At 39.7% G+C, this 27,963-nt stretch overlaps 1 protein-coding gene across 2 annotated transcripts in view; it reads right to left on the bottom strand.

Annotated features, from left to right (window-relative positions):
* The window catches only part of LOC149153397 (DNA-binding protein), a 413,454-nt gene that overhangs the window by 156,030 nt on the left and 229,461 nt on the right, over nucleotides 1–27,963 (bottom strand). For both annotated transcript variants that reach the window (XM_089442331.1, XM_089442330.1), the window contains exon 9: nucleotides 27,419–27,472. In XM_089442331.1, the coding sequence (XP_089298457.1) occupies nucleotides 27,419–27,472 (54 nt within the window). The remainder of the gene's footprint in view (nucleotides 1–27,418; nucleotides 27,473–27,963) is intronic.

The following is a 27,963-nucleotide window of genomic DNA, read 5'->3' as shown; positions in this document are numbered from 1 at the left end:
GCACAGGATGATTAGTTCTCCTGTCGAGGCATCCTACCCATGTAGTCTGGGACTCATGGGAAGTACCTCTCATCTGATCAATAAGCAGGGAAATGGGGTTAGGGACCATAGTAATACTATCGTTGGACGCATCGTTGTATCTATCGGACTCCCTATGCTAGGGTGACCTCCAACTGATCTGGGATCAATATGAGTGGTTTGAGACACTCTCTTTTGATATTAATCTAGGATCAATGAAACTGATCTGGGATCAGTATGAGTGGTTTGAGACACTCTCTTGTGATATTGATCTGGGATCAATAAAACTGACTTCGGGTCAGTAAGAGTGATGTGACACACTCTCTTCAGATGAAACTGACTTCGGGTCAGTAGAGAATGGTATGAGACATTCTCGATCAATTCTTCTTCTTCATGGTTCAGCAGAGCAGTGCAGGGCACTGATGGCAGAGATAGTACAGTCAGACATATGGATCAGCAAATGGAGTTCTCCCTAGTTGAGAGGGAGTGTTAAAATTGGCAACTAGGGCCAAACTCCATGTGGGTCATCTTATTAATGGAAGCTGATATTTTTCTTGGATCCCTCTCATCGAGAGGTGTAGGATTGATCTAAAGATCATCTGATTCCAATAAGTATTCATGGATATATGAATTTAATTGTGTTATGGTACAATTCGTCAAGGTCGGCCAGCAACCAAATAAACCCCACTTGTGCTCAACGTTTTAGTATAAATAGGGGTGGCCTTCAAGTCATTTCAACACACTTGGGATCTCTTCCTCTCTACTTGTCTTTGGGTTTTAGTAGGAGGAGAGATCCTAAGAGATAACGCTGCCCTGATCCAGAGGGCAGAAGCCGGAACTGCCGGAACTGTCGAGAATAGCCAGAATTGCCTAAACTCCCAGAACTGTCGGGAATTGCCGAAATTGCCAGGAACTGCCGGGAACTACCGGAACTACTGGGAAAAGCTGGAACTGCCGGAACTGCCGGGAAAAGCCGAAATTGTCGGAACTGCCGGAATTGCCAGAATTTCCGGGAAAAGCCAAAACTGCCGAAACTGTCGGGAATAGCCGGAACTATCGGGAATAGCCAGAATTGCCAGAACTGCTGGGAAAAGCCCAAACTCCCGGAACTGCCGGGAATAGCCGGAATTGCCAGAACTGTCGGGAACTGTCGGAATAGCCAGAGCATCTATCTCCGAAGGAGAGCAGCATGCAAGGGACAAGTAACTAACATTGGGACAGTTGTATGGTACTTAGCAGCAAATACACCAAGCATGCAATGTTACAGCTAGCATGCAAGGGATAGATAGCATGCAACAGCAAGCATGCAAAGGACAACAAGCATGCTAGGGACAACAAGCAAGCTAGGGGCAACAAGAAAGCAAAATGTAGCCAGCACATAGGTCAGTATGGCAACATGGTGCAGCAATGGCACATAATGCAATACATTGATGGGTACAGTCATGATTAATGAAGCATGATGAGATGCAGCATAATGATGATGGGTGTAGCATGGTGCAGCACGGTGAGGTGCAGCATGATGAAGAAATGCAACACAACGATAGGTGAAGGAGTCACCTTGGAGAATCAGTTGAAGCAGTATGTCTTCAACTGATCTCATGTATCTTCTTAGAGATGATCTATGCTCTTATCTAGATAAGTCAAAGTGTTGACTTCTGTTGTAAACGTACTATCTCTCTCTCTTTACTAAACTATTGAAGAACATATAAGAAGAATTGATCAAGGGTTTCCCCACATTGGGGTTTGTCCTTGGCTAGTGCCACATCTTGTGTCCTCTTGTCTTGGCTTGTCTTCTGCGATTTATGTTTATGTTCTATCTGCAGTTTACTTTAATGCTAATGTGATTGCTAATCTGGAAAAGATATTGAGCTAACTGTGAAAATTGAAATAAATTGCTCTAAGCATAGAACATACCTAAAATTTAACACTTACAAAACCCAACCTTGGGAGAAAACCCAACTTTTCTTGGGAGAAATTATTCTACAGCAAGGATTACAAATCAACAATTTGTGTAGAAATCTGTGCCAAGTACAAATCCAAATACTAGTCAAAACTTGGTTAAAATAGCAACGAGTCAATGCTAGTCTAACCTAACAAAAGGCTTACAATTCAATGCTAGTCAAATAGTCACCTACTATTGATTGTGGTCATAATTTCAGCCCTGCGAATCCTGTGGTCAACTACGGTCAAATTCGGCCCTATGCCTCCTATGGTTGACTGCAATCAAATTCCTATGCACATGTGGCCCTTCTGTAGCTCAATCAAATCTGGTCAAGCTTGGCCTAAAAATATTCAGTCAACTCGAGTCAAACTCGGTCAAATAGAGAGATAAACAACTCGTTCAAAATAGTCAACACATCCTCCTTTTCTCCACGCGTGCGACTATCCAAGAGGCCTTATAAAGGTGAAGAAGATATTCACTTGCTTGGTTGGAGAAAAATAAGATGTCACATCATCTATATATAGTATATACTAGTTGAATGGGGTTAAATTAACCTAAGGGACACACCTTTTCATGAGTTGGACTGAACTGTCTTCCTGGGCTGACTTGGAGACCTCTTTGGCATGTGGGAATACCTCCTAATGCTACACAAAAATCAACACTATTTTGACTTTTGACCACCATAAACCATTTTCAAAGAGATTTTGTGGGCCTCCTTGTGGAAATTAAGCTAGTATGACGCCTGTAGGGAAAACTACTAAATTGTTTTATAATCATTTCAAGTAATTAAAAAATTGCTAAGTCCCAACTTGTGGAAGACCAACAATATTTTACTAAGGAGAGTCTTACTAGCCATTACAAATTTTTCTATAAAAGGCTAGGCTTTCCTCCATTGTACTTGTTGTTGTTCATTTAAGAAAGGTGTTATCACAAAATAAAGAGCTCATTTTCATTGCAAACTCTCACATAATTTTGTTGTGCATTGGTGGAGCGTTCTTTGTTCCATTTGTTTTTCTTGCTATATGGCCTCTTCATCACGACATCTTTTGTAGAGTAGAATCAGTTATTTGTACCTTTTGTATCTCCAAGGCCTTCATAGGTTTCAAGGGTCCTTCCTTCCTTTGTCAGAGTTGTCCTGCCTTCTTTCGAGGGATATCTTCAAAGTATCTTATGATATAGTGATTCTCGGTGATCGTGGTGTTCTTCACATGCTTGATCTCTTTCTTCATTTGCTTCTCTTTGGATAAATTGGTCAACCATCTTATGCTCCTTGAGAGCACTTCTTCATTGCTTGCTTCTTGGACTAGTCAGCATTTCTTCTTGCTTCTTAGTCAGCAATCTTATACTCCTTATGTGAGCATATCCTTTTGTTGACCTTTATTGCGTTGTGGTACATGCCTTCGAACATGTCATTGGTGAAAGAGATTCTTTCCTACTTGATCATGTCATAGAACTATTCCCATGACTCAATAATATACAAATGATAACATGACTAAACTTTGATGCATACCTCATCTTGATTCTCCTTTTATCATCTTGACTTTATTTGATTGTTCATTGTGTGGCCCTTCTTGCTTCATCTTAGCTTGCCTGCTCATCATCCTTTTCTTGAATCCTGTGAATGGGACTTCCCAATGAGACATATCTTCTTATTCATGAATATTCTTTTGAAGATTCCATCATAGGATTTTGAAGACCCTTACCCTGCAAATGTTTCTTTCCTTTTGATGATGGAGGTCTTCTAAGATTCATAATCATGATCAATTTTCTTTCATCGTGCACGAGGTTCTATACTAGGTATGCTCCTTCTACATGAATATCTTGAGCTATATCTACCATGCTCCTATATTCTAGAATATATTTCTAACCATGCATTTGTTCTCATTATAAATGCTACTTCTACATGAGTATCTAGAACTCTATGTACTACATGCTTCTAGATTCTAGAAGATTTTTCTAGCCATGCAATTTCTACATGCTCCTATTCTACTCAAAACCTTGAAAGAAGACTTGAAGTAAAGAGTTTGAATTAGTCATAGTAGAGATCCAAAGGATCTTCCTTCTTTTGCGCTTTTTCTTCTTCTATCACCTCTTGAGTCATGTGAGCTTCTTACCCCTTTCTTTTATTGTTGTTGTCCTTCTTAATCTTAGGACAATTCCTTTTGTAGTGTCCATATTGTTGGCATCCATAGCATTGGATTTTGGACATGTCTTTGTTTTTTGTTCGTCGTGGACCAAATTTGTCAAATTTTCGTTTTCTCTTGGCCATGGTAGCAAATGCTTGCTCCTTTGATCCCACATCTTCCTTTGCTTTAAGTCTAGTTTCCTTTGTCTTGCATAAAGACCACATTTCACTGCGTGGTTGCTTCCTTCTTGGCATATATGCTTCATGTGAAGTTGCCCCAATCCTTAGGTAGAGCATTGAGTACTACAATTGTCATTTCTCTGTCAGACATGACTTCCCCAAGCTCTTGAAGTTGATCCCTCATCTCAGAGATCTTCATGAAGTACGAAGCTATTCCTTCCTTGGATATCTTCATCTCATACAATTCATTTCTTAGAGATATCACTTCTCCAGTTGTGGATACCGAGAATAGCTCTACTAGCTTATCATAAATTTCTTTTGATGTTTCAAATTCGGAGACATAAGGAATGAGAGAGTCCTTGATATATTCTATTAGAATCCTTTGAGCTCTTGTCTCATCCTTATTGTACTTGGCTAAGGCTTGGGTTTGTTCCTTAGCAGGGATAGTGATATTCCCTTTGACATGTTCTAGAAGTTCCTTCTCTTTGAGAAGTAAATCAATCCTCTTCTTCCATGCAAGAAAGTTATTGGTGCCTAACAATTTGTTGCTTTCCTTGCCATAAGAAATTGATGTATATTCAGAAGAGGGCATATACTTACTTGATAAATTTTGAAATGTATTTGACTTATTTTCTCCTTGAAGTCTCAATGGTTTTCTTTCCTTGAATCTTGATGTTCCTCAAGATGTCTTCTCCAAGTGGTCTTGCTTGATGATGAGACTTGCTTGATGATTTGTGGTTTGATGTAGGTCCCTCTTTCATCTGCTCTTCTTTGTAGATGCCTTTATATAAGGCTCTTCTTCTAGCTTTCTAGTCTCACCTGATGAATAATAGATGATACACCTTCTTGTCCTTGATATGATAGAGACTTCTTGGCTTGATGCTTCAACCTTTGTAGATGTCCTTCCTAGATAAGTGTTCTTGAGATGCCCTTTCCTTGATGTGTCACCTTAGCTCCAATACCATGTTGAAGAATCTAGGGCAATTAAGTGTAGAGTGATTCTTCGGGACTAGGTAACAACTTGCAATGTATTTTTACTTTTCTTGTTAGCTTAATCTTCTTATTTGCTTATCAATGCATGTGTGTGTGCTTCATCAAACTAATATCAAAACATAGAACAAGAACGCAAGATGTTGGCTCTCTACCAAGGCCAAAACCTCTCTTCTCTTAAGAGGAAAACCCTTTAGTAAGTTTCTCTTATTGAAGCTTCTTATTGACCAATGCCAAACCCTAGACCCTTGACAAGAATATCCTCCAAGCACAAGTCAAGCCCTTTCAAGATTACTTCTTCTTGCAGCACTTCATCCTCCTCCTTCTAGCACTTGACCTTTCTTCCTTCGACACTTCTTTTGGCAACTGTAGAGACCTTTGATTGTATACGTTAGAGTGACCCTTGATCTTTTCTTCCCTTGCTAGTGATGGAGCTTTTCAAACTCAAGGAGATGATCTTGTTACCTCCCAACCGAGCCTTCTTCTCTTTCACAAATATTGCAGACTTTAGAGCAGCCCTAGTTCTTCGCATATGTGAAGGAATACCCTCACAAGGATTATGTTAGACTTCTCCTTCTAGCTTCGCTTGTATAGCCTTCTTCCACACTTGAGAGAGAGACCTTATAGGCCTAATGATCTAGCCCAACCAACAAAATTATATGACTGTTATAGTGGTGTTGTTCTAACCGTAGGTAAGAATTCCTCTCTTCGCACGTGTGACTGTAACAACCCTTTAAGACTTTGGTTTTACTTCCTCCTTTCTTCGCTGCCTTAGAGACCCTTTACTTGTCTTCTTTTTACCCTTTTCTTGCCTTCCACCTTCACTGATTTCAGAGGTTATGAATGCGTTTTCTTTAAAGGAGTGGACAACCTCTATATATAGAGGAGTGGACAGCCTCTATATATAGAGGATTGTCCCTCCTTTAGGCCGACTTGTAGGCCGACTCGCTGCTTTGAGGCTGACTTGTCCTCCTTTGCTGTGATTGGTTCTTTTAATGGTGCCATTGCTTCTTTTGATGGTGTCTTTGCTAGGAGAAGACTTGACTTTGCTTGGAGGTATTCTCTTGACCCTAATACATAATCATACATGGTGTAACATGCCCTTAAGGCTTTCAACATTTCCTTTTGACTATTTGACTCACCTATAGCACTTAACATGTGCTAGACCTATTTCAATGAGCAAGAAACTCATTGATATATATTATAAAAATAATATTTCTTTTCTTGAATAAGTACAAATATCAAAAGTACATTTATGAAGACCAAACCTAGTTACATTTCCTTCAACACTCTCCACCCTTCTCCTCACTGTGTTGTCCCTTCTTCTCCTTCGATGCCATCAACCTACTCTCTTAACTCTCGTTTCCCTGCCCATCTCACTCGCAGCTCCTTCGTCCATTCGAAACCCTTCATCTACTCAACTTACATTCCTCTAAGTAAACTTGCCCATCAAATTTCATTGCAGCTTCTCCCTTGTCGCTGCTTGGCCTGCAGCTCTTCCCTTGCTGCCATCCTTGCATCCAAGCTACTCCACAACCAACACGCTTCCCTTCTCATCTTCACGCTGCCATCACTGCCTACATATCCTCTCCTTTCCTCCCCAATGTTGCCCTCGGAATCCATACGTCGCCGTCATCGAGCCTGCAAAACACTTACATTCGATTCACTTTCATTTTTTATTTTTTCTTTTGTGGTGATTTTGTTTGGGTTAGGTTTTTCAAATAATTCAATTTTTTTTAGGTTGCCTTTTTTTCGTTTTGATTTTTTTTTAAGTTTTGATTTTAATTTTTTTTATGACTTTGATTTCTTATTTCGATTTTTTTTTTACTTTTCCTTTTGTTTTGATTTCTTTATGATACTTTGATTTCATTTGATATAAAAATAAAAATAAATAAAAAAATTATTTCCATTTTTTGCTTTTGAATGTGACTTTGAAACTTCGAAAAATTAAATCAAAGGAGAATTTTTCACATTAAAAGCTTTTAAATTTTTATGTGGCCCTTGGCCCATTAAAAATTTAACTTATTAACCCCTTTTGAATTTTATTTTTGTCACATTAAAAAACTTGATTAAGCATTTACCACATTAAATTTTCTCATAAAACTTAGCACATTAAAATTTGCCTAAGGAATAATCAAATTTTCAATCTAAAGTCCCTTCTTGGGTTTTTATTTGTGTTGAGAGTTTTGGACTTTAAAAATTTAAAAGGAAAATTTTGTGGTATTAATTTCTCTATAGTCAAACACACTTAATAAGAGTTAAATCATCTCTAAAGAAAAACGACAATTTTTTCTAGATCTGGGTCATTAAAGAAAAATCATTTTAATTCTAGGATTGTGAATTGCTTGGCATTTAAATTTCATAATTCTTCATGTTATTTAAATTTTTCAAAATTTAATTGCTAGAATATTTTGCATGGTAAGGTTCTGATCATTTTCTTATGCTTTACATCTAATTGTTCATGATCGTTATTTCTATCACATCTCTAATCTTCTTCTGAATAGCTTGATTTTGTTTCTTCAAGTAGGTTCATGGTTAATTGAGCATCTAAGACACTGGTCTAAAAATCATTTCTATCTTGTGGTTATGTCTTATTGATCTCAGTTGATACATACAAATAACTCAATTAATCAAAACATGTCTCATTTTCATTAAGTTATTCAGCCTTAAGTCTCCTAGAGCCTGTGTTCCAGAGGTCTTCCCCATTCATTTACCCCAAGGGACTACCCCCCCCACAACTTGTCTAGGAGAGTCTAAACGGAGTGAGTAAGGATTAGAGTGACAACCCTTACTCTGAACATTATCGTGGTCCCTGGACACTTTATGCAACAACGAGGTTATAATTAGTGGGAAGGGGGCAATGTATGTGGATGAGCGAGTGGGACCATGCAACCAAAATCAAAGTTACCCATGAAATACCATCCCTAAATCCAAATGGTCAGTAAAAGAGATCCCACGGGACTAGAATCCAAGGTTAATATCCAAAAGGGATCTAGGGGACAAGAGCACATACTAGCCCATTCTTTCCGCTGAATCCCCCCATTAATCCATGCCCACAAGTGTCCATGATAAGCAAACTACAATACTCAATTACCAAATGACAAGGCATACCTTTAGGTCCGGGAGGCCCACTTTCAAACATATAATCATGGCAGATGGGTGAGGGACTACACAGTTGGCTCAGGTGGCGGAGAAATGGCACAATGAGCTAGGGCGTGGCTACAATGGGCTGTTGGCTGTCGGTTGAGGACCATCTTGAAGAAGAAAAAATTCCCTTAGGGTTATCACCCACAAAATGGTGGATAACATCTGGCTTCAAGTGGGACATGATCTCTCGAAGAAGTGGATGAAACTACTCGAATGGGAGGTCACGAGAACTCCAGCAATATCTTGGTTACCATAGACCTGTTACAGGGGGAGCATGCTTTCACAACGTCTCATGATAGCACATGCTTAACGTTAAGCCATAAAATCAACAAAAAAATATAATATGCAAATTTTAATTTAAATGCATCTAATCTACCATGAGAAATATCATATGAGGTTAGTTCTAATGCAGAAGCAACATGCAATGCATCCTATTCTAACATGCATAGCATACAATGTCAAGTGCTAGGTATAATCATAGACCCAATGCAACCAAAATGTGAATTTATCAATACAAGAATACATGCTTCCATGATTATTTTTGCAACAGACCTGACAATGGGAATAATGATATAAGGGGTTGCAAGGGAGGGAGGTGGGAAAACAAGAGACCCATATGCCATAGAAAGGAACCCTGGAAGAAGGAAAAGACACCAGTCAAGAGGATTGGATTTGATCCTCTAACTAAGAGATGGAAATGTCAATAACCAAGTATATGAATCTTTGATGAAGAACTATCTCGGTCCTATCATCCTTAGGGTAAGGAGTGAAAAAATCAGACATATTTAGGATGATACTATTTTGGTCATTGGGAAAACAAGAAGTGGACTCATCATCGTATTTGGGGAAAAACCATGATTCCTAGTTCTTCATAGGGGAAAGCAACTCTTCATCAAGGCTAGGGGAATGAACATCATCACAAACATCTATTTCTAGGGCAAGGTAGGAATGCTCAAACACGAAGAAAAACCCTTTATTGGTGACATGACCTAGGGAAGTATCTTCCTCGATTTCTTCTATATTAGAGTCATCAGAATTTCCCACAATATTGGAAGGCTCTTCTTTGATTGAATCATCTTGGGACATAAAGAAGAGACCTTTCCAACTACTAGGAAGGGCTTCATAAGGACCAACATTGTTACTCAGAAGTGGCGGAGCATTTTCTTCTTCCCTGAGCTCATTCTTATGGACTTGAGGAACCATGGAGTCTTCATTTCTATAATCATACCAAATTCCCCAATCAACAACCCAAAATTCACTCATAGATTCTTCGTTTATTTGACTATCATGATTTTCCTCAGAATCCTCCCATTCTTCACTATATATTTGGTGTTCGTTAGGATGCCATTCATTCTCTTCTTTGGATAGAGAGGACTTTTCCTCCTTCATTCGTTACCGAAGAATGATCTCCAAGGTATTTACTACATGATTTTGATAAAATGCCTCAAGAAAAAGGTCATCGGTAGGACTCTCTTTATATTCATTCTTTGTGTTACGGAGCCTTTTCGATTGCTCACAATAATGGGAGAAAATCTCTTGGGAGTTATATGGGGCTATCAGTTTCCTAAAAAACATTTCATATTCCATCATCAATTCTTGCAATGTCTGAAGGCTCTCAGGGTTGAGATCTTCCTCATTATCCTTAGAGGACATGTTTTCCAATTCATGAGGCTCTCCTTTGGCAGCATTTTTAAAGTATGCATCAACAAGACACTCTTCCTCAAGCATAAAACCATATTAAATAACTTCCTCCTCTCGAAGGGCCATGTCCAACATCTAGCCTATATCTTCATGAGATTGGAAACCCAACCCTTCATGTAACAAGAAGTGCGTAGTCAACATTGGAAGAGAAAGAATGCTTTTAGGTTCACATGACTCAAGCCAATCAGTATTTGGGGCAATTGATAGGACAAATAATTCTGATTCGGTAACAAGGTTAAGTTATATTTTGCTTTGAGGAATACCTTATGAATCTTACAATGTGATTGGCTACGGAATGTGGATCCCCATCGAACATTGGCATATTCTTTATGCATTCCGATGAGGGATACTACGGGATCCCTGTCACTTTTATGGTGGGAATATATGTGGGCAACATGTTGTTGGGACCTTAATGACATGGGAGTTGCCAAGGTAAATTGCCTTAACAAATGCTTGCTTCACACTACAAACATTGACATTAGAGATTAATGAAGAACTAGGGCTTCGTTCTTCCAATGGAGTCACCAACAATGATATGTCAATATGTTGCATGGGGAACAAAACGCACGCTTCGTGTCCTCGGCAATGGCACCAAAATGTTACCACTCAAACTAACAGAGGGCCTAAAAGGGACTCCCAAAGGGGCAACTACTAGACTAAGGGAAACAATGGAGACTTATCCCAATGTCACCTCAGTTAAGACTCCCTACTCTTTACAGAATTTCACCGATGGGAGGAGACCCGGTATATGGAAAATCACTCGTGAAGGATGAATCAACAAATGGATGTGAAGTGACCTTGATGATCATTTTCCTAGAAGGAGGTTAAGAATGGAGCTTGCTTGCTCTTCAAGCAAGGTACAAAGCTTTCTAGGAGGAGGTGAGGATTTAAGGGCTAGGTTTAAGGAATATGTCTTGTAAAGGAGTTTCCCAATCCCTAAAATCCTTATTGAACTTGGTTTCCCAAGTGGTTCTTGAAGAATTAACTTTTCAAAGGTATGGGACCACACGGGACCAAGTGGACCCAGCCTAGGTTAAGGTAAGTTTAGCAACCAATGATGATCTTAACCTAGACAATGAAAGGGAAAGGATCAAAACAAGAATTTCCACTTAAAGGTGTCAAATTGATCCTATGAGGTACTAGCCTAGGGAACACCAGGGCAAAGTTTGATCTCAGAGCTAGGGCTTGGGATATCTCACAATCCCACTGTCGAAATTTCTTCAAATTTGGAGGAGACCTTGAGGACACACTAGTGCGGTAGAGGCTAGGAGATCGAACTTTTTCTGAGGCTACTTTGTCGGTAAAGTGATGCCCTAAGTGGCCTAGTGTGGCTAGACTTAGAAAAGAGGGGAAAAAGTTGAAGAAAAAGGTTTAAGGTGACCACCTTATGGTGGACTACTGTCTAATTCCTCTTGGGGATATGAAGTTGGGAAAAATTATGAAGACGGATCTCGTTTCTAGCTCAAGGAGGCTCTAAGGGAAACTTCGTCCAATGTTAGGGCAGAAAAAAGAAAGAGACTTTAGAGCATTTATACTTCACTTGCTGATGAAGATGGCTTATCAAGATAACTCCGATCTCTAGGATAATTCATTCAACAAAATGGCCCATACATAGAAATATGTTATATAGAAACATAATTCCACAATGAGGCAGTAAATGCATGCAGCAATTAGCCCTAAAATAGCGAAAATCCCATGACCAATGTATGTGACAAAGAAAATAGCATCAAAGTTGTACTTACATGTAAGAGAATATATCCAACCATCAATACATTTGCCAATAAAGAAGCTCCAAGATAAGAAAATCCAATCCAAACATCAAAATTCATCCATGCTCCAATTTGTCCTCCAAGAAAGAAATGAAAAATTCTCAAGAGAGAGAATGATCTAATCCAAAGTGATGATACAAATGAATTCATGTCTCTCCTATTTATACACTCATTAGGAGTATGAATTACCTAATTTGAGCCTACATTAGCCCATCAACTAAAATAATGTGCAAATAACTATCTGTTGGTGACAAGCTAGCTCATAATTAAAATTACAAGCCTTCCAAGAGTTTGAATAATGAATGATGTATGTCGTTGGGCTCTCTAAGAGACCTAATGATGTCCATAAGTGCCAAAATGATGAGTTGGACTTCCAAAAGTAATGGACAAGGGGTTGGTCCCTTGTTCTCCGCATGATAAACATGCAATGCTCCCAATGGCAGTGAGGGCACACAAGTGTTCTCACGGGTTTCCAAGTAAGTCGAAGATGTCTATAGACCATCTGTAAGGGCTCAGATGATGGTGTAAGTGATGCCACATTAACATACAAGTCCTGGGTAATCTGCCAAGTGCATGGTATAACTGTGGGGTTGGTTGGGAAAAGGTGAACGAGGTGCATCTTCCTAGTCCAATAGGTGAATCTCGAGCAATCTGTGAACATCTCTGGGGATCCATGGAGTGTTGTCTACTGCTATGGAGGCCCATGGCTCTCAACACACACCCTACATGTGCCAATATAGCCCTTTGGAGGGTTAGGACCCTGTATAGGGAGACCAAACCCAAGATGGAGACCACCTGCAATCTTGCATAAGATCTAATGCGTCCCCTAGCCTTCCAGTACAACAAGTCATCAAGAAATAGAGTAAAAGAGCTTACAAACCATGGACCACAAGTGGGGACTTCATAATGGCCTGCCCTTCCATAATGGGCTTTGACATGTGCTAATGTCTCCAAGCTCCAAATCGGGTTAACCAAGTATCCCATTAGGTGGTTTCTACTTCTTAAAGGGATAATATGTTCAAGGTACATCCTCTAAAAGGTGGTGGCATTTGGTAAAGAGATGAACGAAGTAGGGAATGAAAAGGGGCAGCCTTGGGCCAGATGTAGGGGTACAAGGATAGCTAGTAAAAAGGAAACCCACACATGGGTATATAATGTATAGGAGGGAGAAATCATGGTACATGAGGTGCCTTGGCCTTGATTTTTCCACCCATCTATATATACCTTTTGCCTTTTATGATTTTTCTTTAATTAACTGCTCGGGGCTTAAGGGGTAAGAGCATGATGTGTAAGATATAGCAGTGGATTCCTCCTTTTAAGGAAGGGCAGTTCATTGCCCACTAGGGATTGGGACAATCATCGGTTCCTATATGATGAAGGAGGCTCATACAACCTGTAAGAACCAGGGTGATGGCCATGATGATGGGGTAGAGCTCATGGGCTTTTGCCCATGTGCTAAATGTGTTTGTCCTAGCCATCTTTATCATTTTGTGGTACATTTCCTATTGAGTGTCGCCAATTATACTTTTACATTTCTTTTTAGTTGCATCGACCTCTGGGGCATCATTCCAGGCCCGACCCAAGGTGTGGGCAACGGGAAGGGGAGAACTAGCCCTATGTGGACCCAATGGAGGAATGTGGACCCAAGTGGGAGAAATGATGAATGGGGTTATAATGAGTGGGAAGGGGGCAATATATGTGGATGAGGGAGTGAGACCATGCAACCAAAATCAGGGTTTCCCATGAAATACCATCCCTAAAGCCAAATGGTCAGTGAAAGAGATAACACGGAACTAGAATCCAAGTTTAATATCCAAAAGGGATCTAGGGAACAAGAGCATAGACCTAGCCCATTATTTCAACCAAATCCACCCATTAATCCATGCCCAGAAGTGTCCATGACAAGAAAACTAAAATACTCAATTACCAAATGACAAAGCATACCTTTAGGTTCTGGAGGCCCACCATCAAACATACGATCATAGCGGATGGGTGAGGGACCACATGGCTAGCTCGGGTGGTGGAGAAATTGCACAATGAGCTATTTGGTGGCTGCAAGGGGTTGCTCGCTGCTAGTTGAGGACCATATTGGAGAAAAAAATCTCCTACGGCTATCACCCACAAAATGGTGGGTAACAGGCTTCACCAAAAGTGATGCAAATCATGATTTTTATTTCATGGTTGTTAAGGGCGACACCTTAATCTTGGTGCTATAAGTTGATGATCTATTTCTTGTAGGGACAAAAAATCTTATTACGAGATGCAAGGAGCTAACTTCAGAATTTTCCATGAAGGATCTTGGTCTAATGCACTATCTCTTGGGATTGGGAAGTATGGCAACAACCTGGTGAGATCTTCCTTGGACAAGGGAAGTACATTATTCAGATCTTGAAGAAGTTTGGTATGACAAACTACAAATCCATGGCTACACCCATGGTGACCAATTTGAAGAAGCTCAATGACTCCACCTTAGATTCAGATTTGGTAGATCCCGCTATGTGCAGATAGCTAATCAGATTTTTGATGTTCCTAGTTAACACTAGGCCATATATTTGTTTTGAAGTAAACACATTAAGCCAGTATATGGTTGAGCCGAGGAAGATACATTAGATTGCAACAAAACATGTGTTGAGGTATTTACGCAATACAATTGGACATGGTTTGACAGAAAGAGCACATCAGGATGTTTCTTCAACCTAGCATCTGCCATGATAGCTTGATTTAGAAGGAAGCAAACTTCAATAACACTTAGTACAACAGAAGCAGAATACACTACAGCCAATGTCGCAAGTTAAGATGTAGAATGGCTTCGGAAACTACTTACATGGCTATTTGATCAAGAGCTTGAACCGACCATGATATTTTGTGATAATCAATGTTGTATCAAACTTTCAGAGAATCCATTTTTTCATGACAAAGCAAAACATATTGAAATCATAAATCAATTCATTCAGGACATGGTGCTAAGAGGAGCAGTGGATCTATAGTATATATCTACAGATGAGAAAATTATCGATATTTTCACCAATCCTCTGTCTGGAGTGAAATTTGTATACTTCAGACACAAGCTTGGCGTGATGCCAAATGCCTCCCTCGTTGTGAGGGAGAGCTGATGTCTTTTGAAGAATTAGACACCATCTCCTAAGGCCATAAAGGATTTTAACCAAGGGGGATGGATACATTCACCTTTGAAGCCGGAAGGAATTGACTAGGCCGACCAAAGGTGAATACCCGAGGGTATTTATAAGATTGAACAGATCTTCTGCGTAGAAGCCAAAAGGACTTCACTGCGAGAAGGACTTGACTATTTCAACTGAAGGAGATAGATGTGTAGAAAATTGTAGTGTTGTAACCCCAACCCAATTTTAAGTTTTTGCATAAGGTTTAATGCCCAAACCCCAACATGACATATAGTTGATGTAAATGTTAACTTTGCATTCAACTTAAAACAAGAGACTACTCTACTCTTTTTACTTTAACAGTTGATACAAGAAAATTAAATCCAAGCACATGACAATAAAATAGACACTTGTTTTTGGTCCAATTATGCTAGAAAAACCCACAACTGGAAAACTAGTCTTCAAGCATGATTTAATTGCTTTTTAAGGAAATAATTACACAGTAGAAATTTAACAAACTTATCTCCCTTAGCTTGTTGATGCCATTGCCCAGATTAACATAATAATTTGAGCCCTACACAATCATAAAACTTTGCTTGTGATTTGCCTCAAACTTTGTTTATGAAAACCAACTAACAGTGCTTTGAATAATGTGTCAGACAAAGGAGAAATCTTTCCACAATTTTCATACCATTGTCTTTACCAAATTGCCTTTGGATTCTTGCAGTAGATGACTCAAAACTCGGGCCCAGTTCACTGTGAAAAGATCAAAAAGGAGGGCTTTGAATAGCCCTTAACCTCCACGAGATAAATGTTGAAAATCACTCTCATCCTTCTCAGAAACTAGTGCAGTCCTTTACTTGCAAACGCAGCCTGTTATCCCTTGAATCTCGACCTAGCTCTTTCTGCTCAAGAATCTCGATTTGTGTGCCAAAATACTACAACAAAGAACTCGAATTTGTCTCCTAGTTGTACACGGTCTCTTCCTCATATATATTCGTCCTCCTCTCAAGCTCCTCTTCACCTCTTCTCAAATGCTCATGAAATAATGAATGAGCTTTCTCTTCCTTCTTCCCTTTTTGTGTTCTCATTATATCAAGGGTGGAGATCATTCCCTCTCTTGACCCCCTCCCTCATGTGGTCCCCCTCAATTAATGAGCCTCCTAGACACTTTTTAATGTTTTTGTACCATGTGCACTTTTTCTCTCATAAAGTCACTTTTAAAACATAAGTCACTTTAATATTATAAAGTGTACTTTGTACTTTTTTCATAAAGTCACTTTATGACACAAGTGACATTAATATATTAAAATACATGGTACATAACCCATAAAAAGTAACTTTGCTCCATGACATTAATAAACTCATAATGTCCCAAGACAAAAAGTCATTAATGTGTCTTCTTAGGCCAAAAGGATAAATGCACTAGGAAACACCTCCTTGGTACCCTTATTTTCAACACTCCCTCTTACCGAGGAAGGTGTTTCTCACCACTCCCATCCTATCTCTAAAATATACATGCTTTCCCCTTGGCAATGACTTGGTGAGAATGTCTGCTACCTATTCATTAGTGGATATATATACTTAAGCTTCATAGCTCACCTCTGAACCTAGTGTTTGATGAAGTGATCCCTGATCTCTATATGCTTTGCCTGATCATGAAATACTGGATTCTCAAAGAGTTTGATACAACTCTGATTATCATAGTATATCGTAGTTGGTCTCAGCCTCTGACCAAATAACCCATGTAGCATCTTGTGAAGCCAAAGTGCCTCGCAACCAGCCTAACTAGCTGCCATATACTTTGACTTTGTGTTGCTCAGTGCCACTGAACTCTGTTTCATGTTGAACCATGAAATAACTGTTGAGCCCAACAAGAAACAACACACGGAAGTACTCTTCCTATCACTAGCACTACCATCCCAATCTGAATCTATGCAACCAATAAATCTAACTCCATCACCCCTGACATAGTTTAGACCATAGTCCACTGTGCCCTATGGGTACTTCAACATAGTTTTGCAGCCACCTAGTGCACTCTCTTGGGCTCCATCATAAACTGACTCAACGTGTTGACTGCAAAACAGATATTTGGTCTAGCATTGACCAGATACAGCAAAGAATCGATCAACTAACGATACAAGGTGGAGTTCACCAACTCGAAATCTGAAACATTTAACTTCTTCCAATTGGTGATCATAGGAGTAGTCATAGGCTTGCAACCCTCGATACGAAATCTCCTCGAAATATCACCTTTATACCTGCCCTAGCCCATAAAGATATGTCGATCCTCTTGTCAAACCTTCAACCCCAAGAAATAATGCATCAATCCCAGATCAGTCATTTCAAACTCTAAAGCAAGGTCTCTCTTGCAGTGTTGGATGAGTTTGTCCTCTCTTGTAATAAACAAATCATCCACATACAGAACCAGAATGAGTGGATCAACACCGATCATGATGAAATAGGGGTTCAGAATTGCAGCACTCTTCGGGAAACCCATCTACTGCAAATAGGCATCTATCCTCTCGTACCATGCCCTCGATGCCTGATTCAATCCATATAAAGCTTTCTTAAACCTACACACATGAAACTCCTTCCCATGCACCTCAAAGCCCTGTGGCTGCTCAATGTACACCTCCTCATGAATAACTCCATTGAGAAAAGCGATCTTCACATCCATCTGATGAATCCTTCAACCCATCTTAGCCACTATAGAAATCATTGCTCTAATGGAAGTATGACGAGCATCTTGAGCGAAAGTATCCTCGTAGTCAACTCCATCTACCTGAGAGAACCCCCACGCCACAAAACAAGCTTTGAACTTCTCCACCTTGTCATCTGCAACATGTTTAATCTTGTAGAGCCACCTGGAAGTCACCACTAACTTCCCTCAGATCTCGGCACTGTTTCCCACACATCATTCTTCATGATGGAGGCATACTCCTCCACCATGGCATCCCTCCAGATCTGCTGACTGGCAACTTCCTCATAACTAATTGGCTTTGTCTCCACAACATCTGTCACGTAGCCACCCAACCTCTCTAGTGATCTACTCTCTCTCACTGACCACTTAGATTTCCCCACTGCCTCCTAGGCTTCCTTCAGGGTCTCACGAAGCCATCTTGGCTTCCTCTTCCCTGTAGTAGCCTCCTCAACTGGTATGGGAAAATCCTCAACTAGAGCCTCTCCTCCTGACAAGGAAGGCCCTCCTGTGGCCTGTGGTGAACCTCGACTCCAAGATCCAATGCCTAGTGATATTGGACTTTGTGACCCTATTACCCATGAAGTAGGTGATCCTCCTAACCTTGGTGTACCACCTGAAGATCCTAATACCTATGGTTTGGCCCCCTGTTGAGGAGCCTACTTCTCTACCTGATCAACCTCCCGAGACCTCCTCAAGGCCCTCTCCTCCTCAAATCTCACATCCCACCTCAGGACAACTTTCCTCAATGCAGGAAAGTATATACGTAAACCCTACTAGTCTCCCTGTAACCCACAAGGATACCCTTCTCTACAATGGGTTCCATCTCTGTCCTCTTCTCCTTAGGAACATGTGAATATGTAAGGCACCTAAAGATCCTAATGTGCCCACTCTCAGGATAAGTAACCGGATTCGTTCATATAGCCCGGCGAACCCGAATCCTGCGTGTCCGATACGATTCTCTTGAAAATCGTATCCTAAAATTGGATTCGACGTGTCCTATTAGGATTCGTACAAATCCTGTACGAATCCCGTGCATGGCCAGCGAATCCCGATTTTAGGATTCATATCCCAGAAAAGTGACTGCCGCGGGTTAAAAAGGACGCATTTCTTCTATGCTTTCACGTTGTTTGTCATTTGTATATGCATTATTTGAGTTGTTTGCAAGGAGATAAGGGTTTGGAGCAAGGAGCTAAGGGAGTAGAGCATTTGGCAAGGAGATTCAAGCACCAGGTAAGTGCATTTCAGCTCCATTTTTTTGCATTTCTTATTCTATTACAACAGTTTGTATATGATTTTTTGTTTACAAATTTGTGCATGTTTTGTTCATTTTTTTTACAGTATTATGGCTCAATCAAAGGTAACAGTTAGGGGGCAAAGGAAGGGCAAGAATGTCTCCATTGGAGATGCCCCTCCTCCCCCAATATCATCAGAGTCCGCTGCAAATAATGTTGAGAGAAGAGGTGGACCTACAGACAACATTGATAAATATCCATTGTGGAAATATGTCACAAGAGAGGATGGGACAAGCACCAAGGGGAAGGGAGGAGGCAATGTGCAATGGAGATGCAATTTTTGTCACATTGCTTTCAAAAGCACATATTTCCGTGTGAAAGCACATTTTTTGGCTTTAGCGGGTTGTGGGATTGGAGCTTGTAAAGTTGTTCCTTTACAAAAGAGAAAAGAATTGGAAAAGGAGTCCACTGTTGGTATGGAAAATGTGGCTTCAAAATCAAGAAAACCCAAGAATGAAGACCCCCTTCCATTTTTGAGGAAAGCCACCACCAAATTTCCATTTGAGAGTTCTATTGGGGGACAAGCAGCAAAAAGAAGAGCAATTGCACTTGGTCCAATGGACAAGATTTTCCAAAAAGAGAGACGGGAAGAGCTTGATCTCACCATTGCCTTCTTCTTCTATCAAAACTTCATATCATTTAATGTTGCACGCTCACCTCTATTTATTGAGATGTGCCGAGCTCTAACTCAAGGGGCTCCATCAGGGTATGTGCCTCCTGGGTCAGAGAAGCTGAGAACCACATTGTTGACAAAGACAAAAAAAGAGGTGCAAAAAATGCTTGAGCCTATTGTAGCATCATGGCCAACATCTGGGGTTAGCATTGTTTCTGATGGATGGACAGATCCTTACGACCCCCAATCATCAACTTCATAGTGTCTTCCTTGATTGGTCCAGTTTTCATGAAAGCAATGGATACACTTGGAGAATACAAAGATGCACAATTTATTGGTGAGTTATTTATTAAAATTATTGAAGATGTAGGTGTTGATTCTTGTGTGCAAATCATTACAGATAATGCACCTGTTTGCAAGGCTGTTGGCATGATTGTGAAAGCTAAATATCCACAAGTGTTTTGGACACCTTGCATTGTCCATTCATTGAACTTAGCACTGAAATCCATTGCTTCTGATGTGGTTTGGATTGGTAACATTATTGAGGATACAAGACATATCCGTAACTTTGTGCAAAATCATACAAATGCCCTCACTATCTACAAGGAGTACACCAATCTATCATTGTTGAAGATTGCTGATACACGGTTTGCCTCTTCATTCATGATGTTGAAGAGGTTGAAGGAGGTCAAGACCGCTCTTGGGTCCATGGTTATTTCTGATTTTTGGTCTTTTTATAGAAAGACAGATCAGGTAGCCTCTAAAAGAGTGAAGGACACAGTGCTAGATGATGCTTGGTGGGAGAGGGTAGATCTAATTATTCGGATCATGGGCCCTATCATTTCTTTGCTTCGATTTGCAGATACAGACAAACCCATCCTAGGAGAGGTTTATGAGGGATGGGATTCCGTGATTGAGTCTGTGAGGAGCATTATTCTACAGAGTGAGTGCCCCGAGTATGAGACATCACCAGAGGCCTTTTGTGATACTATACAGAATATTCTTGTCAGCAGATGGGACAAGAATTATACACCTTTACATTGTTTGGCTCACTCATTGAACCCCAAATACTACAGCCATGAGTGGCGGAATGGTGGACCTTCCCGCAAATTCCCTCCTCACATGGATGGTGAAATATCACAGGGAAGGAAAGAGGCATTCACGCGGATTTTTCAGGATAGTGCATTGCTTGATGAGGTGGAGGATGCCTTTGTAGAGTTTTCCACTAGCAGTGGTCAATTTGGAGGTTATGATGTGATTAGAGACAGGGGGGCTAAGAAGCCCTATTCTTGGTGGGCAAATCATGGGGCAACAAGCCCTCCTCTTCAGCAGTTAGCCATGAGGCTCCTCTCTCAGGTGACTTCATCCTCTTGTTGCGAGAGGAATTGGAGCACATATGGGAATTTGTATAGTGTGAAGAAGAGCAGGCTTGAGCAGTCCAGGGCAGAGACAATGGTGTATGTGCACAACAACCTTTGTCTTATTTACAGGCAAAGGGAAGAGTGGTTGAGGGGAAAGACAAAGATGTGGGATGTCTTTCCTGATGATATGGGTCTGGACACCAGTGTTGAGTTGGCATTGGCCAACATGGATCTCAATGATCCAGTGCTAGAGCCTGTTAGATTTGATGACTTAGAGGGGTCATCCTCCACACCAGCAGATGCAGAGGCAACTATGGATACAAGGGAGAAGGAGGATGCAGAGGAGAGCAGTGGGGACCATGATGATGAGGACATTGATGCTAATTCTGATGATGATGATTGATGCCTTGAGGCTTGTATACCTGTAGTTGTTTTATATTTTCTATTTCTATTTGCCATTGGCATTGCACTAGCACTACCTATGTAACACATTTTGATTTGATGACTTAATGAGAAAACTACAGTAGTCAGTGTGTTTATCTTACTATCTTGTAGTTGTAAGTTGTCTTTCATTTATGAATTATGAATCATGATTTATGTGACCACTGACATGTATTTGAATTTTGTATGTACTATGCATGCTATAGATGAAGATCTATGTTTGAAATCAATAAATTTGTATCATTAATTAAAATTTGTGTAAGAAATATCTAATTTTTAATATATATATATATATATAATAAAATAATATATAACGAATCCTACGTGTCCTATTCTAGGGGGTCAACGTGTCTAAATCCAACACTACAAATCCCGAATCACCATGTCAGGTGACTTAGCTCTCAGGCTTCTTCCCAGAAAAAGCCTTCTCAAAAGTCTTACTCCCTAAGACTCTATGCGGGCTCTTGTTTTGCAGATACACTACAATGTTACACACCTCGTCCCATGAAAAAATGGTAGCCTCTAATCATGCAACACAGCTCTAGCTGCACCCGCTGTGGCCCTATTCTTCTTCTCTGCCACCCCATTTTGTTGGGGATAATAAGGCACTATGTACTCCCTCCTGATGCTCGCACTCTTACAAAACTCCATCTCCTTGGGGGTATACTCACTCCAATTATCTAATCTAGGGTTGCAGGGGAGTGCCCCCCCCCAAGAACCAGCTCCCAATTCGCGCTCCGCTCGGGAGCGAGTTCGTGTGGGGGGGGGCATTCCTCACAATTCCCTTTAAAACAAAACGCTCCCTGATTTTTAGGGACCGATTTGGGGAGCTCCCTAGTCTTTTTTGGAAAAAAAATCGCAGTAACATTCCAAATGCAATTTTTTTCAAAGAAACAAATAATTTTTTAGTGGGACACCTAATGATCAAGCGTATGGCCCTAGTATTTATATGCAATTCATGGTAATGTTAAATTCTTAAAGTGACGTTCTCCTTAATCTTCATTTTCATCCTTTTATTTTAATTTTTAACATTACCATGAAATGACTCAGGATGTTTGAGAGTGGTTCTAACCTCATTGGATTTCATATGGACAAAATAGAATTTTAGATCTCATTCAAAATCCAACAAACTTATCAGTTTTTGAGGATTGCGGGATTGGGGGGATTGCAATGTTTCCTTTGGATTGTCATGTATTAGGGGATGGAACTCGTCTTTAATCAAGAGCACCAATCCCTCTATGTACCTTGATGTTAGTGACATTGGTTGTCGAAACCCTCTATCATGACCCTACTAAAAATGTACCCATCACTCAAACAAAATCTTGACTTGACATGCTATGTTTTTTCTATCTTATGTTAATGCTTAGAGGGTGATATTAATGACAAAGATCCCTATACAAATCCAGAGGTAATGACAAAGATACCTCTGGATATTAATGCTTAGAGGGTGATATTAATGACAAAGATCCTAATTTTCCAACAAGACTAAAAAATTAGACATTTCTCATGGCGGCAAGAGGCCCAAGCATTAGCAATGGATAATAGATTTACTTGCCTTTTCTAGGTTCTAGTAGTTTTTATAACTATTAACTCTTTCATATTTATTATGATATTTTTTGTAAATAATATATGACAATTTAAGTTTGAAGTTTGAAGTTGGCAATTATAACTCATTGGTAATGAATTATGAATATGATGCTTTGTGAAAGTTGAAAGTTGTTTCATTTCATTTCATTTTATAACATTTCATTTCATGTTAGATATTATTTGTTGTAATGGTTACACTTAGCTTACAAGTACAACTTTGGTGATCAATGATGATAAATGTTATATATTGAATTTTGAAAGCTTGAAACTTTAAAATTGATGAATCATGAGATTCAATATGTTGTATGTTACTAACTTGTGGACATAGTTGATGAAGATTATAACTTCTAAATGATTGTTGTTATATGGTTCAATCTATGCTTTTATGCTTTTTATATCTAATTCATCATTCTACATGTTTTTGTTGACATATATGCATCAAAATATAAAATATATATATATATATATATATATATAAAATCGCTCCCTGAATCGCTCCCAAACGGGAGCTTCTGAAAATGTCGATTCCGCTCCCCGTTTTCACTCCCGTTCCCAAGTAACCTTGATCTTCTTCCCTGTCTGGTTCTCCACAAGAGCCTTAAACTCTTGGAACCTCTCGAAGACCTCATCCTTGGTTTTCAGAAAGAAAATCCAGCTCTTCCTAAAGTGACCATTAATAAAGGTCACATAGTACTCACATCCACTCAAGGTTACATGAGACATAATACCACAAACATCAAAGTATACCAAGTCTAGGATACCTACAGCTATGCTATCACTGCTCAAGAAGGTGTCTTAGTATCGATCCTGGTCATCTTGGTGTTTCTTAACTTCTGCCTCAACACCATCTTCCTGTTCTCATTGGAACTCTGGTGTGATGTCAAAAAGGGATCCCACATCTCGTAGGCAAACTTCATTCCTGTCACATGAGGGAATAGGTGGTCTTTGATGGCATCAAGGATGATTCTCCTTGCCTTCACATTCTTCTTGTTGAAGTCCACCAACTGAGCAGGATCAATAGGAGGTTGCACAAGATTCTCCACTATATCCCACACTTCAACTTCTTCAAGTAAAAGCATCATCCTCTCCTTCCAGGGGCCAAAATTATCAGCCCCACTCAATTTGTCCTCCACCCTCAAACCAGTAGCCATGACCCTCACAACCAACACAAAAAGAAGATTAGTTACTAGGGAATCTTCATCCCTCAAAACAAACAATTCTTTGGGTTTCTGACTGAGGTTTTATCACTATTGTTCACTGATAAGGCAGAAGTTTGCTTGCTGGTCTCTTCTATCAGCCAATCAAAAAGTAAGATCTGAAGCCCCTCGGACTCTGATACCATGTAGAAAATTGTATTGTTGTAGCCCCAAACCAGTTTTTAAGTTTTTTCATAAGGTTTAATGCCCAAACCCCAACATGACATATAACTAATGTAAATGTTAGCTTTGCATTCAACTTAAAACAAGAGACTACTCTACTCTTTTTGACTTTAACAATTGAACAAGAAATTAAATGCAAGCACATAACAATAAAATAGACACTTATTTTTGGTCCAATGACCCTAGAAAAACCCACAAGGGGAAAACCAGTGTCCAAATAGGATTTAATTGCTTCTTAAGGAAATAATTACACAACAGAAATTTAACAAAATTATCTCCCTTGCTTGTTGATGTCACTGCCCAGATTAACATAGGAATTAATACCCACACATCATAAAACTCTGCCTGTGATTTGCCTTGAACTCCGTGCATGAAAACCTACTGACAATGCCTTGAATAATGTGTCAGACAGAGAAGAAATCTTCCCTGAATTTTTGTGCCACTGTCTTGCCCAAATTTCCGTGGGATTCTCGTTGTAGATGACTCAAAACTCGAGCCCAGATGACTTTGAAAAGATCAGAAAGGAGGGCTTTGAACAGCCCTTAACCTCCACAAGATAAATGCTGAGAATCACTCTCAGCTTCTCAAAAATCAGCACAGTCCTTTACTTAGAAACTCGGCCTGCTCTACCTTGAATCTCAGCCTGCTCAACACAGGAATCTTGGCCTGCTCTACACAGGAAACTCGGTCTGCTCTACACAGAAACCTTGGCCTGCTCTTTTTGCTCCTCCTCCTCATTCCTCATTCCTTTTTATACTTTTCCTTAGGGAAATGTCTAGCCCAACCTAGGGCCTTCCTTTGGTCAAGCCGGCCCTCTTTTTGTGCCACTTTGCACACACAAAACTCTCAAAAAATAATATCTCCATTTCTACAAGGCATCTCTTGGTGCTACAAACAGCTCCTTGCTCCTTTAAGGATGCCCTACAATCTCCAAGTGCTAAGTGTCCAAATCTCCTCACAGTTTTGGCCCCACCCCTTTGGGTACAAAACCCCAAGCTTGGGTTCTTAGCGAACAAGTGACCCTATGAAGCCAATTCCTCCACAACCCTCTAGCCTAGGGTTTGGAGTACCTCCCAAGCTACAAATCTCAACAAGATCTGCACGTGTGAACAGAAAAGGAAGCAAGAATCTGAAGTTTGACTGGGTTTGATGGGGTTGAAGTTTGACCGAAATCTAATTATTGAATGAGGCTGACTGCAGACTTTGACCGCAGACAGAGTTGATCGTAGACTGAGTTGACTGCAGATCTTGTCCGCAGATTGAAAACAGGCCGAATTTTGACAGTTGACCAGCGTTGACTTTTCTAGTTTTGGGTGACATTTGACCAGGTTTGACTGCTATCTTGGGTCTGGTCTTTGGCACATATTTCTCGAAATTTTATGTAATTCTGAACCTTGCTGAAGAACAATTCTCCTAGAAGAAAAGTTGTTGGGTTTTCTCCCACGTTTGGGTTTTTCCCAAGGAAATTTGTTGTCTCTATTGTGCATGGCTGTCTCTTTATGTTCCTACTATTTTTCTTTATATTACTGTTGAGATTTTCCTGTGTATAATTGCTCAATGATATCAGTGGTTTAGAAGGAAATTTGATCAGGATCATTAGGAAGTAATTATCAAATCAGAAAATCAAATTCTACTATTCATTCTTATAGAAAATTCAACAACTACTACACATTTGGACCAAAATGGTAGCCATTGCAAGGTCAACAGGTGAACGTTCAGGATCTATTGGACCATATCTTAGTAAGTGGATGAAAAGATAACCATTGTGAAGTCAAAGATCCTTTCAACCAAATTGTGCTCCAAGGGACCAAATCATATAATTTTCAAAGCAAGTCGAGTTGTTCCCTACTTGTTAGTGGAACGTTGAGCATGTTTGGGCCACTATTCCACATCTCTTCAACTTCCCAGTCAAATGCAACGGGAATGTTGGATTACTAAGAGATCTGTGAGCCAAGTCGAACCCGCTAAGAGGGAAAAGCATTGTAAAGTAATATTTTTATTAAAAATCTTACTTGGTCTCTGACATGTGGATGACAAGCAAATTATTTTCCTTGAGAGAGAGTGAACTATCCCTTATCTAGCAGGTAAAGAGAAATTATAAAAGACTAGCCTCTCCTCTAGTTGAAGTTGTTGATTTGTGAGATCATTTTAATGCTACAATTTAGAACTTCATTTTTGCAGACACCTTGTAGTTATTGTGTGGGTAGGTTTTTCCTATTTTATGTTTTCTTGATATATGTTGAAACAGCGCTCATAGTAAAAAAAAAATACAATTAATAAAGATGTCACAAGTGTTGGAGAGATGATCTGTTTAAGGGGCTACATGGCCACATGGAGAGGGTGTTCTAGGTGCTAGTCTACTTCATCACTCTTGTTGTAGGTGGAGCAACTTGGACCCAAGGATTGGACCAATCCTTTAGGGGATATCTTCAACCAGGTGAAGACCGCTAGGAGGCATATAAATGCCATAAACATGATGCACAATCGGAAAATTTCAACTCTGTTTGTGCTTCTAAAACTTCACTGCAAGTATGTATTTGAGGATGGTGTTAGCTCTTTGTTTGTTTTTTGTCACAAGCGCAGAGAAGTGATATGTATGCAGGCCCTAGCAAAAGGATTTTTGTTCATCAAGGATGCCGAATTGATAGAAGCTAAAGCCTATTCAGACTTTACTTCTGTTCTTGTCACTCTAAGGAAGAGGATGTTAATATCATTGTATACACCCTTCCACCACCTGTTTTTCTTTGCAGTGTAAATTTTTTTCTGTAAATACAACTAGTATTTTTACAAAATAAAACTTGAACAAAATCAGATATAATAAGAACAAAGCCAGGCTTCAGTAAAAGAACAAGAATTAATGGCTAAATCGTAAATCGAATATGAGAGAATAAAGTCTTCCATTTTCTGTTCATAATTAAATTGATTAAAGAATCAAGCTCAAGTATGCTATGTAACTAATTATTACTCTAGTCAAAAGGTAGGAGAATCTTATTCTATTTCAAATGATCCCTTCAAATAACAATGCCCAAAACATGCATATAGAACAATACCTTCATTTCTTTCTTCACATCATTTGCAAGAGCACTGTTATCAGCACGCATAACCTGGACCAAGAGTTGACATCACCATTAGCTTCTAATGCCAGGGACCAAAATACAGCTTTTGGTATCCAACAAAACAAGAAATATACATGAAACAACAAAGAGCATCCATTGCTTTCACCCATTCAAAGTCCATGGGTATCATTTCAAGGCATAAAATACTCCCTACATTATTATCGATGTTCTGGAGATAACATAAAATTCTTCCATAATTATGGAAATGCCAGCCAAAACATGGATTTAGTATGCATGCTAAGCTGTGGAATCAATGGTTATCAGTTTGAATAATTCCTGCTGAATAGCATCAGTTGGTAGTACGTACATTATTTGACCTATCAACGTGGATATCAACTTATCTGAATAAAAGCTTCACATAGATATTTCTTTGTATAAAATATCAACATATCTGGTTATCCTCGTTGTAAGGAAGCCTGGCTACCCAGGTTTTCATGTTGCATCTTTTGAGTCCAACTTATCCTACAACGTTAACTTCT

Source organism: Pinus tabuliformis, chromosome 9, assembly GCF_031772625.1.
Source record: "Pinus tabuliformis cultivar Carrire ecotype Pingquan chromosome 9, CPIR1, whole genome shotgun sequence".
Classification (NCBI taxonomy): Eukaryota; Viridiplantae; Streptophyta; class Pinopsida; order Pinales; family Pinaceae; genus Pinus; species Pinus tabuliformis.
The sequence above is the reverse complement of the archived record's forward strand: the minus strand, read 5'-3'. Positions and strand labels throughout refer to the sequence as shown.